This window comes from Lissotriton helveticus, chromosome 10 (assembly GCF_964261635.1).
Source record: "Lissotriton helveticus chromosome 10, aLisHel1.1, whole genome shotgun sequence".
Classification (NCBI taxonomy): domain Eukaryota; kingdom Metazoa; phylum Chordata; class Amphibia; order Caudata; family Salamandridae; genus Lissotriton; species Lissotriton helveticus.
In genome coordinates, this window is record NC_136071.1 from 1,211,143,119 (window position 1) to 1,211,160,061 (window position 16,943).

The 16,943-nt window shown below is 44.8% G+C and overlaps 1 protein-coding gene across 1 annotated transcript in view; it reads left to right on the forward strand.

Annotated features, from left to right (window-relative positions):
* Window positions 1-5,484: 5,484 nt before the first annotated feature.
* The window catches only part of LOC144784217 (vomeronasal type-2 receptor 26-like), a 252,587-nt gene continuing 241,128 nt past the window's right edge, over window positions 5,485-16,943 (forward strand). Inside the window, exon 1 of the mRNA XM_078662871.1 lies at window positions 5,485-5,973. Coding sequence (XP_078518997.1) covers window positions 5,485-5,973 — 489 coding nt within the window. The remainder of the gene's footprint in view (window positions 5,974-16,943) is intronic.

The window sequence follows — 16,943 nt, forward strand, 5'->3', positions numbered from 1 at the left end:
TTTTGGCTTTTTTTTTAAAATTGCAGCGAAATGGCACTTGTTAATATGCCCTTAAGTTTGCTATGACAGAGCTGGAACCTCGACTCCCGCCCTGCCATAGCAAACAGCAGTGTCCGGTCCTGGGGGGTGGCTTTCGAGTGCTCCAGAATGGAGACCACGGGCCCCCCCTCCCAAAATATAAAAAGACCCGGAGGATGGTAATCCCCCGGGCTTACACGGACCTTTGAGCTCCCTCACCCATTTATTTTGTAACAACGAGGAATGACGGTCCCCGGGTTACAGGGTCCCTCTGAATCCCCATCAAGTGTAATATTTTAGACCCTGGGATTTGGCCCTCCCAGGTAGCTAATTTTTGAACAAGCACAGAAGCCTGAGATTCGTTTTTAGTTTTTTTTACGGAGAATCCATGCACCCAGCGCACATTTCTCCATTTAAAAAAAATAATAATAATAATTTGGGCCCTAGAGATCCTTGTGGGACCCCCTAAGCAAGTCTAAAGGATCAAAATATTTCTACCCTGCCCCCTTTATATGTATTGAACACTTGTTCCACTATTTTCTAGAGCCTTGCTTCTACCGAGGAACAACATGGCTGCCAGCACTTCCCAGTTTTGAATGTTGACAACCACTTGACAGCCAATTAGCATTAATGCGTGATCGGTCCGGTTCGCTTAGAGTGCCATGGATATATATGTACTTTCAATTGTAATTTTCTCAGAAACTACAGAACAGATTCACACCATTTAAGCAAAAGGCACAAGTCTGAACCGTGGACTAGCTCTTTGCCAAATTTGCTATAATTCTGTTGAGCCATTCGGGTTGTAGCGGCAATGAACCATTCCTATGGAAAATTGCATGTGGAAAACACATTTTGGGACCCACCTTTTTTCTCGGCCCCCGCTTCAAATGCAATATTATAGACCCCAGGATTTGTCCTTCCCAGGTAACTAATTTTTAAACAAGCATAGGAGCCCGCGCTTCGTTTTAATTTTTTTTACTGCGGATCCATGCACCCAGTGCACATTTCTCCATGGTCGCGACCCTTATAATCCAACAAACAGTCAATCCTTACATCCAAAGATTGTGCCGAGCCCCAATTCTTCTCAATCAGCGTGCTTTATTACGGGACCCGTGACAAAGGAACTCTGGTTCCGAAACGCGTTGGGCAGTGTTTGCCATTGCTTTGAAATGAAATAAAGCATGCTGATTGAAAAGAATTAGGGCTCCGCGCAATATTTGAATGCAAGGGTTGATTGTTAGTTGGATATATGTATATATATATACTGAAAAAAACATAGGTTTCAGGGACGTTATAGTTAGTTGGACATTTCACTCGTAGAAAACCATAGAAATTCCCCTATTATGTTTAGTTGAGCAAACTAAAACTCGCGCCCCCACAATGCACTGCTGATGATGTCACATATTACATCATTCATGACATGGTCAGTGACATCACTGATGACATCTCAAATGATATCACTGATGATATCATCCAGTGGCTATGTGTTTCTATAAAATGTAAATATTTGTTATATATATATATATATATGCCAAGGTGTATTGAAGAATGAATTGGTGTATAAGAGTCAGGATGGATGATTAAGTAGGTGTGTGACTGACTGTATAAGTGAGTGATTAATTGTGTCTTGCTTAATGCATGTGTTAGCGACTGATACAGACATTCACACAGATTAGGTTGTTATTTGGCGTGTAAGCAGTTGCATGGATTGGGTAGCAGCTATTTGAGGATCTATATGTCCTATTGATTGCTTGTCTGAGTATCTATATGGGTGCCTGAATGTCTGTGTGGGTGGGTGGGGGTGTGACTCTGTGCATAGATGTGTGAGTGGATAATTCACTGGATATATGTGTTCAAGTCTGTTTCTGTGAAGGGCTGTATGGCTGGGTGAGTGTTGGACTGTATAAATGACTATATGTGAGAGTGAGTGATTTTGAGAGTGCCTGTATGGATCAGTGTGTCCTTGTATTAGTTATTGTATTAGACTGTAAGTATGTGTTAGTGTATGTTAAAATAAGTAAGGTGGTAAGTGTATAACTGTGCAGGTGAGTAAATACAAGTGTGATTCATTATTTCCAATACTGACTAGGTGTGTGAATAACTCCATGAATGAGATGCGGTGTGTGAGTGTCTGTATAGATATGTGACTTGATATGATAATGCTGTATTGATAGCTAACTGTGTATATGAGTGACTAAATGGGTGAATGAATGGATGTGTGTGTACACCTAGGAATTAGTTAGTGGATATGTTCTAACTGGTAGTGGTGTGTTCATGGTTTCGAAAATTACAGTCTGTATTTTAGAGAGGGTGTATCAAGTGTTATCTTAGGGTCTGATGAGGTGAATCAAATTTTCACATGGATGATGTCATCAGTGATGTCATCAGTGATGTCACTGATCATGTCATGAATGATGTCATATGTGCCGTCTTAAGCAGTGCATTGCGGGGGTGCGAGTTATAGTTAGCTCAACTAACTATAACAGGCGAATTTCTATGGTTTTCTATGAATGAAACGTCCAGCTAGCTATAACGTCCCTGAAACCTATGGTTTTTTCAGTGAATTTCTAAGTTTTTTTTTTTAATGCAAATTTCTTACTATAACGTGCCTAAAACCTATGCTTTTTCAGTGAATGTCAAAGGTTTTTTAACTGCTGATTTCTAATTATAATGTTAATTAAACCAATCTTTTTTTCAGTGTTTTTTAATAGTCATCCCATTCTCAACCTGGTGAAAACTGCAAATTCCACCACTTTTCTATTGATATCTTCCGCCAATAAAATCGCCACAAACGAGAGCCACAAATAACGGTAATGATATGCAAAGTAGGCGTTCCCGTGGGGGCGTGGCTTAGCTCATTACCGGAATGGCCGCGCTGAGCTGAGGCTCTCCCGATTCCAGTAACTTATCCGACCAACTCCCGCTTTCCAATGGGACCCAAAATTGAGGAAGAGCCGGCAGAATAGCGCGGCAGTACCTGGCAGAGCTGTGGACTTGTGGACTACACCAGCGGCGGCATTGCTGGGGGAAGAAGATAAGCGGCGCGCGAGCACGGCCCACAATATGGCAGCCTAACGAACCTCCCGGCATCGATCCCCAGCGGAAGACCCCCCATTCGGCAGTGCGGTGAGTGAGGGGGCAATCCTGTGATACCGCCCGGCCCGAGCCCTAACCAGCGATAGGCACATTGCAGCCATTGCTAAATCTCGGTGACTGGAGACGCCCTTCACCCCCCCACTTCCATATCCTAGAGAAACTCCCGCATTGCGTGATGCCCTGTGATATTGCACCTAGCACCGCAGCAACCTTACCAAAGGCCCCAACACCTCAATGAAGACCCTGCAGGGACCCAAATTTATTGACAAACACTGGCCTTTATGAAGAGCGAGGCACGTACATCGCTGGAGTGGCAGACTTGCGCCACGCGGATGACAATGGCGGAGAAGTAGGGGACTACTGCGTACCTGGCCTCGCTGCGGGCTGCTGTCCTGTGCTGGGGTGGTGCCGTCGCAGATTGCCTCTGACGACACGGACTGGTCCTCATCTGTGGTGCACCCTAGACCACTGTGGAAGCAACACCATAAATTGCCACACTTGCAGTACGGGGCTCATCTGCAACCCTCCACACAGTTGCCTCCTTTCCAGACCCTCTGAGGTTAATGCAGCATGGGCCGCAGAGATCTGAAGCAGCGACAACTCCCCTTTGAAAAAATTGTGGACGCGAACTGAGAACTGCCGGATAACATGGCGACAGGAGGACAGGCAGCGAGTGTGCCAGCGGAGGATGCTCACCAGTTGGGGCCCTCATTACTGGAAATGAGGGCAGGAATCAAGGCTTTGGACGTTCGCTTTGATGCCCTAGACAAACATATGGTGGACCTAGGGGTGAAGGCCCAGGTACATGACAGGCGCTTGGATGTGGTGGCGTCCCGTACATCCGAACTAGAGGATGGCATGGCCCTGTCCCTGAAACGAATTGATCACATGGAGCGAATACTGAAAGAAGTGGCAATAAAGAACGAGGATTTGGAGGCGAGGAGTCACCGTAACAACATCCCCTCGTGGGCGTGCCAGAGACCACAGCAGCGGGGTGTATGGACAACTTGGTGGAAACTATCCTACTAGATCTCTTTGGTAAAGAGGCTTTCACCCCGGGATTTTTGGTGGAGCGTTCCCACAGGTCGCTTGCACCAAGACCTAACCCTGGTCTTCAGCCTTGGCCCATTATTGCCAGAATAATGTACTTTAGGGACAGAGACACTGCATTGCTTCTGGCCCGTGAAAAGGGAAAACTCTCATGGCAAGGCTCCAAGCTGTCATTATACCCTGACTTCACCGCCATGGTGCAGGATGCTATAAGAAAATTCCAAGTGGCTAAGGCTACACTTAGGAACCTGGGACTCAAGTATGGCATGTTGTATCCTGCCAGACTGAGGGTGGAAGTTAATGGCCGCTCTCGTATATTTTGATGGGTACCAGCTCTGGATCTTCTGTAACATTGTAAATTACGTACAGTTATGGCACAAATAGGTCACAACACAGGCCCTTCCAGTATAACTCTAGCTACATGGAACTCCACTTGGCCACTTGGAAATTCCAAGTGGCTAAGGCTACGCTTAGGAACCTGGGACTCAAGTATGGCATGTTGTATCCTGCCAGACTGAGGGTGGAAGTTAATGGCCGCTCTCGTATATTTTGATGGGTACCAGCTCTGGATCTTCTGTAACATTGTAAATTACGTACAGTTATGGCACAAATAGGTCACAACACAGGCCCTTCCAGTATAACTCTAGCTACATGGAACGTCCGAGATTTAAATGACACCCGTAAAAGGAGACAGGTGGTGCACTACAAGGTAGACATTCCACTCCTAAAAGAGACTCATCTTCGTCATGGAGATCGGTCCCGGTTTGCATCCTCATGGGGCACTAAATGTTATTTTGCCAATTACAGCAATGACCCTAGGGGTACAGCAATTCTCATTCATAAATGCCTCCCCTTCAAATGTCACTCTGTCGTATATGATGAAGCCGACAAGTTTGTGATTGTAGATTGCACACTTTTTTGCCACAAGATTGCGATGGGCTGCATTTATGGCCCTAACATTGATTTACCTGATTTTTTCACACTCTCCACTCGAAACTGTTACAACTGGGCTCCACAACCCTTCTTCTAGGAGGCGACTTTAATGTCACGTTCGACCCTGTATCTGACAGCACATCCACAGCCCTAGACCCGAAACCAAGGGCACTTAGAGTGCTCTATTCTATGTGCGACCACCTCTCACTGCGAGTCTTGGGACGGGTCCGCGACCCAGACCATGTCACGTACACACATTACACCAACGCAAGGTACACCTGGACATGACTTGACTACTGGTTGGCCTCCCCTGAACTCTCTAGATGGTTCTACAGGTTGCGAACATTGCCCAGGTCATACTCAGACCACTCCCCGGTACTGTTGGAGATGTTGATTCCCAGCCCTGAAGGGTTTGACCAGCAGTGGAGATTTCCGAACCGTGCTCTGGATGACGACCTATTTAGGCAAGAGCTATATGTAGCCATTGAAGACTACTTTGAAATAAATACGGGCTCTGTGGACTCCGAGGCAGTGTTATGGGAGGGGTTCAAAGCTTACATGAGAGGTGTGTGTATTTCCAAAAGCACTGGGTTACTTCGAGACCTGCGTAATACACTTTCTCAGTTAGAGAGTGAACTGAATGCATTGGACACTGAATGGAGGGTGACTGTTGACCCTGGATACAACAAGAAGAGAGTGGCTCTGGTCTTAGAAAACAGGGAAGTAGCTGACAGAGAAATACTTTATATGGGGAAATATCCAAAGTCTATGGAGAAGGGGATCAGCCTGGACGAGTTCTGGCCCAAATGCGAAAGCATACGTCGCAGAGTTACATTCCACATCGGGGGACACACTCTCAGATCCACTACTGATCCAGTCAGATTTTTTATCCTATTACAAGACACTATATACTACCAAACTAGAGCATGACCGCTCTGGTCAAGAATCGTACCTTTCTGAGATAGCATTAGTGTAGCTGGAGAAATGTATGCAAGATTTTTTAGCGGAACCCATCACGGCGAACAGCATAAATGAAGCCATCACAGCACAAAACACGTCCACGGCTCCCAGGTTGGATGGATTTACAAGCGAGTTTTATAAAGCATAAAAAAGATCTCCTAGTCCCACACTTACTAGATGTCTATGCAGAGGCCCTAGAGAACCAACAGCTTCCCCCTACCCTGCGAGAAGCAGTTATTAATTTGCTCCCTAAACCCGGTAAGGATCCTTTACACTGTAGCTCATATCGACCATTATCATTACTAAATTTAGACTATAAAATTGTTGCGAAGGCTCTAGCATGCCGCCGCTCACTGGTAATGGAATCTATAATATCCCCTGCCCAATCAGGATCCATCCCGCACCGATCCACCACTTTCAACCTCCTAACTCTATTTAATACCTTGCACAGAATAAACCCGGAGGTTCCCGCAGCGGCAATACTGCTTGACACTGAAAAGGCTTTTGACTCCCTAGAATGGCCCTTTTTTTTGTCCATTATGCAACGTATGGGAATACCCCAAGGCTTCATTGCAGCACTGTTATATACACAACCCACAGCTAGACTCTGACTAAATGGTACCCTGTCAGCCCCATTTCTCTTGTCACGTGGCACACACCCATTATTAGTTTCCTTCTATGCTGACGACACGATCCTCTATGTCCGAGATTCCCACTGCTAAGAGAGATCCTCCGATTTGGCAGCTTTTCGAGGTTGGGGATAAATTGGCGCAAATCAGTTATCTTTCCTCTTACAGCTGGGACAACCCGCTGGACCCCAGAATTTCCGTTAGACTGGTGTGCCGATTCGATGAAATACTTAGGGATACATATCGACCTTGACACTGAACAGATTCTATGCCGCAACTATGGAGTGGCGATTTCCCACCTAGAGGCCCAAATTGACTCCTGGCTCAAGCTCCCTCTCTCCATGGCGGGATGGGTAGCCTTAATAAAAATGATAATACTCCCAAAGTTCCTATACCTGTTCCATAATATACCGATAACGCTCACCAACAAGTTTTTCAACATTCTACGATCGCACTTACTCAAGCTGGTTTGGGGAAACAAGACTCCCAGGGTGAAATGGCAGGTATTGACGCTTCCCTGTGCCGAGGAGGATATGGAGTCCCTGATTTTCATTTATATTTTTTAGTTGCCCAATGCAGTTTTGCACGCACCTGGTACCACCCGGATGCAAGGGTTACCTACCTGCACCCTGAGTCAGACTTCGTCCTACCTAACACACTGGCTACTGTTTTACCCACTGGTATCCCTAGGTACCCCAAAGATATACAACCAGTTTCCACCACCAGCTGGGCATGGCCTAAACTGTGCCACATAACCCGCACACACAAACATTATACTCCTCTTCTCTACCACTCCCCAATGCTAATTTACTACCTATAACTGGCGAGAAGCTGGTGCAAAAGACCTGTATTAAATTCGGCAATAATACAATGGGGGATCTCTTCCCTGCAGGCCATATTTTTGACCTAGGGGATATGTCTACCTTCTCGGAAGCCACGTTTATGGATAGATTAATTTTGACCAGACTACGCTCTGCCCTATGGGCCTGGTGTTCAGACTACCCACTGGAACCTCCCTCGTTTCCCCCCCTTACATTGGTGATAGATTGCAGCAAGGGGCTCCATCTGATATCTCAATTATATAGGGCGTGCTCCGACTTGATATCAGTAGACGATGAAAGAATACGCACTGCATGGGAATCTGACAATCACTGATGAGCAATGGGCGGCCTGCTGCAGGGTTACTAGAACAGTGTTCTTAAACAGCAGACATAAATTGATACACTTTAAGTTCCTGCATAGAAGTTATGTCACCCCCGCTCGAACACATAAGATAGATCCTTCCAGACCACATTGCTGCCAGCGGTGTCAGGCCCACAGGCTGATTTCTCGCACCATGCCTGGTCTTGCCCACGGATCCGCTCCTTTTGGGTGGCAGTTCACAAACTTCTGAGCAAGATGATTCAGGTCCTGATGGAACCTTTGCCCGAGATAGCACTCCTGGGGTATGTAGTGCAGATTCCCCCGAAAGTTCGCAGATTTGCTGCCATCTCCCTATTGCTGGCTAAAAGAGAAGTCGCAATTTACTGGGGTAGCAAGAGTGCCCCGACAGTAAATTGATGGATCAGCAGCCTAGCAAGTTGCTCCATTAAGAGTGTTTTATATGCTGGCACAATTCCACCCTCCTCCAGACCTAAAGACATTTTGAGCTTTTCTCACCCAACAGCTGCAAGATTCCCCTACACAACAGGAACAGGGGATAGTCCCGACAGGGGTGGGCTGAGGGGATGCGCTACACTTATTATCTGTATGGAAATATCCTACCTGATTATAATAAGCAGACCTGTAGTTGCATCTTGTGTACGCAGACTGATGTGGAACCCTGGGGTTCGGTGTGCTGACATACCACCTGCTAGAGTGTTGGACTGTATCAGCTATGATGTACGCTTTCCCATGCAAAAAAAACACGAAAACACCACTTTCCTATATTTTCAATGACCAGCAAAATCTGCAATGCAATCCAAAAATCAGGCGATAATGTGAGTTAGCAGTAACAAGTTAAAATCAACCTTTAACTGGTGTAAGGAGGTCGACTATCTACTGCATGAATTGGACCCAACTCACAGCAACATCTAAAGACCAACATGTGATAGAGCTAAATCATGCACATCTGCCACCCAACAAGGTCACAACACCCCGTGCCACCACCACCAGAACCTCCCCCCAGACCACCCCCCCTACTACCACCAAGGCAGCGCAGAACAGGACAACGGAATAACTTTTTATGTGAAGTTCCAATGAACACAATTTACACATTTCCTTTGCACTGAGTCACGATTCTGTGGAATCCTTGATGAACCTTGACCCCCATGTTTGGCAAGTGGCTTGTTATTGAGCTATATTATAAGAGAGCCTTATTTCTGAGACTTAATTAAGGTATTTTAAAGTCATTGCATGTACTTATTGTGTTTTATATTTCCCTTTACCAATCAATAGTCTGTTATTAAGGTAATTCTAGGAGTAGCTTGATTCTTTTTAGGAGCTAATAATGTTTATTGATGTCTAAGTATATTTCACCTATAGTTTACAGAAAGAAGATACACACACAACACCTGCTCACAAGAATTCAGATCCTGGCTGGTCCAGTTGGCAGATGATTGCGGTGTCTTCTCTTTTCTCTCTTGTCTTCCCAATCCCCTTCCCTTTTGGGACAATTGCCAAACCTGCTGTTCTACCAGTAGCTTTGAGAATTGTTCTAAAAGGATTGGAGATCCAGCATCGCTCCTGCAAATCTTCCTGGATATTCAGATGAGAGGCTGGAGTCTCATCTGACATAAAGCCAAGCCACAAAATTATATTTGCCAGGGGGATGGATGTCCCTACCATAGAGAACCCTTCCGTTCAAGAACTAGCTAAGGCCTTTGAGCCCTTACAGCATGAGGTGACAGTACTGAAACAAACAAACCATCATTTACAGAGCGAGTTACAGCGTTATAAACCAAGAGAATCGCCCTGGGATGATGGTTCTGTTTGACCTAAGCAGGTTATTCATGCACGAGGTTTTCAGTTTAAACCTAACACCTCAGACACATCTACGTCCAGTAGTCAGCCAGTAATTGTGTCCGTCACAACCCCTACTCCTGTTCCTTTAGCCCCGCCCGAACGCTTTTTTGGGGATCAAGCAAAATTTAATTTATTTATGAATCAGTGCCAATTGCACTTCTTATGTCGCCCATCAGTATTTCCTGACGATACTACCAAAATTGCATTTATTCTCTCCTATTTGGGTGGCACTGCCGCTACTTGGTCCATTCCATATGTGGATCGAGATGATCCAATTTTACACATTTTTCAATGATTTAAGGATACTTTACAAAAACTCTTTGCTAGGCATTGCTTTGTACAAGCAAGCGATAACGAATTGCTGAATTTAAAACAGGGAAAACAAGATCTTTTGTCCTATATAACCACTTTTAATCGACTTCTCGCTGAAAGAGAATGGCTGGAAGAGAAGAGAACCTCATTGTTCTACCGAGGCCTCCGAGACGAATTAAAAGATGTAATAGCTCAAATATTTGATCCTCCTACGGATTGTACAGAATTTATTGATTTGGTGGTTTGTATTGATCATCGTTCAGGAGAACGACGAGGTGAAAAGACTCGGGGAGACCTAAGGCGAGTAGTCGTTTTAAAAAATGAAAAGAAAGACTCCTCCTTGTCCGATACCCCTGAGCCAATGCAAATTGAGGGTGTTAGGGGACCCTTGTCAAAAGAAGAGAAGGAACGGAGGCGTCAACTCAACTTGTGTTTATATTGTGGGCAAATTGGGCATTTCGCTGGGGATTGTATAGTAAAAAACAATACTCGTAAAGCAATAGGCCTCACTGAAAATCCACAAAATCTTCGAAGCGCTTCTCAGCTGAAAAACTTCTTGGTCCGATACGGTCAGAGACCTCTTTATCTACCACCTCGGGCAACACGGTCTCATACCTCGCAGACGTTGAAACAGCCGCTCCGCGTCATTTGACTCTAATTGTAACCTTGCTTTTTTCCAACCAAATTCGAAAAGTGATACCAATATTATTGGATTCAGGGGCTACTGGAAACTTCCTAGCTATCATATTGGCCAACACCTTGAGTATTCCTGTCGCAAAAAAAGATGTCCCTGAGCCTGTGAGAGCTGTAGACGGCTCAGAACTGTCCTCAGGCTTAATTCTCCATCAGACAGTACCCTTGACTATGATCTGTGCAGATTGACATTCCGAACAGATTCAGTTTGACTTGCTTGACACACCTGTATTTGGAGGTATTCTAGGCATTCCTTGGCTACAGACACATAACCCAAAAATTGATTGGGTAAACCGCACAATCACCTTAGAATCGACGCACTGCTGGTACCATTGCTATGTCAATAGACTTCAACCAGTAATGCCATTACATTGTGCTTCCACAACAGAGCCAATTAGACTCTTGATTACCCAACCAGCCTCAATACCCGTTCAATACAATGATTTCCAAGACATCTTTTCTGAATCACAGGCTACTCAATTGCCTCCCCATCAGTCTTACGACTGTCGCATAGATCTAGTCCCAGGGGCCACTTTACCTTGCAGTCGGGTTTACTCTCTTTCAGAACCAGAAACCTTGTATTTGAGAGAATATCTCGATGACTTGTTATTAAAAGGATTTATACGACACTCCACCTCTCCAGTGAGTTCTCCGCTTTTCTTCGTGCCTCAGAAGAACAAAGAATTGCACGCTTGTATCGACTACCGTGCAATTAACAAGGTGACACTTAAAAACAGGTATCCTCTTCCATTAATATCGTTCCTGTTAGATCATGTTAAAAAATTAACCATTTTTACAAAATTGGATTTAAGAGGTGCCTACCACCTAATAAGGGTAAAAGCCAGAGAGGAGTGGAAAACCGCCTTCTGGACAAAATTAGGTTTATTCGAATACACAGTCATGCCTTTTGGACTGTGTAATGCTCCTGTAGCATTTCAATTCTTTATTAACGAGGTTCTACAAGACGTTTTGGATGTTTTTGTCATCTGTTACATTGATGACATCCTCATTTATTCTTCTTCAACTGAGGAACATACTGGTCACGTCAGGGCTGTCCTGCAAAGAATGCGAGAACATCACTTGTTCGCAAAACTTGAAAAATGTGTCTTTCATGCTCCTAACATTGAGTTCTTCGGCTACGCCATTTCTCCTAAAGGTATTGCCATGGACACGTCTAAAAGTGCAAGCTATTTTGAGTTGGAATGCCCCAGGTTCTGTAAAAGACGTCCAACGATTCCTGGGGTTCGCTAACTTCTATCGACGTTTCATTCCCCAGTTCTCTTCCATAGTGTCTCCCATTACCCACCTGTTCAAAAAAGCAGTGAAATTTTACTGGTCCTCAGAAGCAGATCAAGCCTTTCAAACTCTAAAAAGAACTTTTACTGAAGCACCAATCCTACATCAGCCAGATCCCTCACAACCATTTTTTGTTGAAGGAGATGCGTCCCAGGTGGCCGTGGGGGGGTTCTTTCTCAAAGAGATCCTGATTCTGGACACCTCCATCCAGTAGACTTTTTCTCCCAAAAACTTTTGGCTGCAAAACAGAACTATACAGTTGCCGAGCGGGAACTGTTGGCAATAAAACTGGCCTTTCAGGAATGGCGGCAGTACTTGTTAAGGGCTCGTCATACGATCACTATTTATTCTGATCACCGTAATCTTCAGTTTTATCAAAATGTTAAGGCATTAACACCAAGACAGGTAAGATGGCTGTTGTTCTTTAATGAATTTGACTTCATTATCACTTACAGACCAGGAAAAGAAAAACAAAAAGCTGACACTCTGTCGCGGTTAAATTACCCAAACGCATATAAACAGACAGGTTCTGGTGAGTCAATCATTCCAGAACATAAGGTTGTTGCTTTGTGTGATTTCAAAGACGTTCTAATCACCTTACAACAAGCACTACTCACTGCACCGATCCCTTCTGATACCTACAAAAGGGTAATTTGGTATACTTCAAAGACCAATTATTTGTTCCCACGGAATCCTTGCAACAAACTGTACTACACTGGAACCATGATTCTACTCTAGCTGCGCATCCGGGTTATAAAAAGACCTTAGAATTGGGTGAACAAAGTTTTTGGTGGCCCAGACTATCAAAAGACGTAGAAAGGTAAGTGCAATCCTGTCCCACCTGCATCCAAGCTAAATCATCACATGTTGCACTGGCTGGTCTATTACAACCCATGCCCATCCCACCCATGCCTTGGCATACAATTAGCATGGATTTTGTCACTGATTTACCAACATCAAATGGTTAATTCTATCATTTGGGTAGTAATCGACTATTTAACTAAAATTGCTCATTTCCATCCCTTAAAGAAAATGCCTTCAGCCAAATAACTAACCACATTCTTCATACAACACATCGTTAGGGCACACGGCCTGCAAAGCATCATCATTTCCAATAGGGGTACTCAATTCATTTCCAGGTTTTGGCAAACCTTTTGCTCATCCCTAAAAATTGATTGTAGTATAACTTCTGCTTATCATCCACAAACTGATGGACAGACTGAACGACTAAACCAAACCATGGAACAAACTCTACGTTGTCTAATATCTACCTGGACAACCGAATGGGATTTAGATTTGCTAGTAGCAGAATTTGTATATAATACCTCAAAACACTCTGCTACAGGGGTATCTCACTTTTTCTGTATTTTGGGCTACCATCCCCGCATGCTTCCATTAGACTCGCCAGAACATTCCAGGGTCTCAGTCATATAAGAACACCACGATAACTTACTACATTTCCAAACTCAGGCACGACAACACCTGCAGTCTTATCAAGAACAGATGAAGACACAGGCAGACAAACATAGGCGACCTGCTCCCTCTTATGCAGTAGGAGAGAGAGTATGGCTTTTCACCAAGAATCTTAGATTGAGTGGTTCTAAAAAACTTCATCCAAGGTACCTAGGTCCGTTCCAAGTAAAAACGTCTAATTAATCCCGTTACTGTTGAGTTAGTTCTTCCCTCAGATTTTCAGATACACTCTGTTTTTCATGTATCCCTGATAAAACCATTCTCTGATGATACCCGGGATGGTCCTCCACCCCCTTCAATAAAGTTTGAAGACAACTGGGAATTTGAAGTAGCTAAGGTGCTAGATTCAACTCGTATTAAAGGAAAATTGTATTATCTCCTGGCCTGGAAAGGATATGGATCAGAGGACAATTCATGGGAACCAGCATTCTCAGTCCACGCTCCACGACTTGTAAGAACATTTCACCAATTGAACCCCTCGAAACCACGCCCTGTGTCAGCGTCTTTAAGGGGGAGGACTGTTAGGAATTCTCATGTACATAACTCCCACCATTCCTGTGTCATTTGCCAACATCCTTCTGGGGTCTATTTTAATCATGTTTCAATGATTTAGGATGTGTTTCTGTTATTTTTAATCCTGTCCAAACATGTAGTTTTAACAATGCTTGTTTGTTTTTGGCAATGCTTGTTAGGTTTCCTGGTATCACGCACAGATTGTTTATGAACACTGTTGCCAGGGACCTCAATGTCACGCTTGAGATTAATACGTGACTAACGTAGGAACCACACCCTTGCTTCAACTATAAATAGCCACGCCCAATGCGCAGAGGTGTTGGGCTTCTTGTTTCTTTCGAAAGAGGACGAAGATTGGTGACGCTGAGACCCGTCAAGAAGAGAACTCTGGAGTTCTTCAGGTCTTCTTCAATCAAGAGAAACTCACCAGGACAAGAAAGCTAAGTGACATGTTAAATGCACAGAGTGTCTGAAAGTGCATTTGAAGTCATTTCCGTGTTGTTTGAAAGCAAGTTCTGCATTAGACTCTCTTGTGCTTTTACCGTGTCAGGAAGTTAAGTGACTTGTTAAATTCCCGCAGTGTTGCAGGTGCATTTGAAGTAATCTCCGTGTAGCGGTAAAGGCGAGTTCTGCATTAGAAGCGCTTTCGATTCAGGAACAGAAATATATGCGCGCGAGGCATTATAAAGGAAAATTGACTGCGAGGCACTCGAGAGTTTCAAGGTTATGAGAGGACATAAACCAAGGCCTCAAAAGACAATGTGTTCAGGACTTAAAAGCGAACCTCTTCAGCATTGTGTAATTATGTTAAGCTTTTATTGAAGAAGGGAATATGAAAACTGAATAACTTTTTATGTGAAGTTCCAATGAACACAATTGACACATTTCCTTTGCACTGAGTCACGATTCTGTGGAATCCTTCATGAACCTTGACCCCATGTTTGGCAAGTGGCTTGTTATTGAGCTATATTATAAGAGAGCCTTATTTCTGAGACTTAATTAACCAAAGGTCTTTCAAAGTCATTGCATGTACTCATTGTGTTGTAGATTTCCCTTTACCAGTCAATAGTCATTTAAGATTTAGAAGTTTAATTTGTCATCAATGTGAATTCCAAGAAACGGAGAGATTTATGGTGCATCAACAGTCATTACTAAGGTAATTCTAGGAGTAGCTTGATTCTTTTTAGGAGCTAATAATGTTTATTGATGTCTAAGTATATTTCACCTTTCATTTACAGAAAGAAGATACACACACATCACCTGCTCACAAGAATTCAGATCCTGGCTGGTCCAGTTGGCAGATGATTGTGGTGTCTTCTCTTTTCTCTCTTGTCTTCCCAATCGCCTTCCCTTTTGGGACAATTGCCAGGCCTGCTGTTCTACCAGTAGCTTTGAGAATTGTTCTAAAAGGATTGGAGATCTAGCATCGCTCCTGCAAATCTTCCTGGATATTCAGGTGAGTGGCTGGAGTCTCATGTGACATCTGGCCTACGCTGTGGAAGACTGGTGACACATGGTGCCACTAACCATCTTCAACACAAGCCGATCCCACATGTGGAACTGTGTCCTGAGTCACGAATGGCAGTCACCCCAACTCCAGGAGTCAACCACAGCAGCAGACTCCCTTCAATCAGTGAGGCATATTTCCATATGTAAGGCCGGCGACACGTGCTGCTACTAACTCTGTTCAACATAAGCCGATCCTACATGTATAACTGTGTCCTGAATAGCAGTGACCCCAAGTCTGTGGCAGCGACCACAGCACCAGAATCCCTTCGATCAGTGAGGCATATTTCCATATGCAACGGTGGCGACATGTAGTGCCACTAACCCTCTTTAACACAAGCCAATCCCACATGTGTAACTGAGTCCTGAGTCCTGAATGGCAGTCACTCCGAGTCCATGGCAGCGACCTCGTCACCAGACTCCCTTCGATCAGTGAGGCATATTTCCATATGTAATGCCGGCGACACGTGCTTCTACTAACTCTGTTCAACATAGGCCAATCCTACATGTGTAACTGTGTCCTGAGTCACGAATGGCAGTCACCCCAACTCCAGGAGTCAACCATAGCAGCAGACTCCCTTCGATCAGTGAGGCATATTTCCATATGTAAGGCCGGCGACACGTGCTGCTACTAACTCTGTTCAACACAAGCCGATCCTACATGTGTAACTGTGCCTTGAACGGCAGTGACCCCAAGTCCGTGGCAGCGACCTCAGCACCAGACTCCCTTCGATCAGTGAGGTATATTTCGATATGCAAGGTTGGCGACACATGGTGCCACTAACCCTGTACAACACAAGGCGCCACACGTGCTGCCACTGACCCTGTAGAACACAAGCCGATCCCATGTATGTAACCGTGTTCTTTTTCCTAAAAGGCAGAGACCCCAAGTCTGTGGCAGCAACCACAGCACCAGACTCCCTCTGATCAGTGAGGCATATTTCCATATGCAACGGTGGCGACATGTGGTGCCACTAACCCTCTTTAACACAAGCCAATCCCACATGTGTAACTGAGTCCTGAGTCCTGAATGGCTGTCACTCCAAGTCCGTGGCAGCGACCACTGCACCAGACTCCCTTCGATCAGTGAGACATATTTCGATATGCAAGGCCGCCGACATGTAGCCCCAATAACCCTCTTTAACACAAGCCGATCCCACGTGTGTAACTGTGTCCTGAATGACAGTGACCCCAAGTCCGTGGCAGCGACCACTGCACCAGACTCCCTTCGATCAGTGAGGCATATTTCGATATGCAAGGCCGGCGACATGTAGCCCCACTAACCCTCTTTAACACAAGTCGATCCCACATGTGTAACTGTGTCCTGAATCCTGAATGGCAGTGATCCCAAGCCTGTGGCACCAACCACAGCATCACTCCCTTCGATCAGTGAGGGATATTTCCATATGCAACTACAGAGTCCAGTAGGCAAGTAACTATCAAACTCCTACACTCTACATA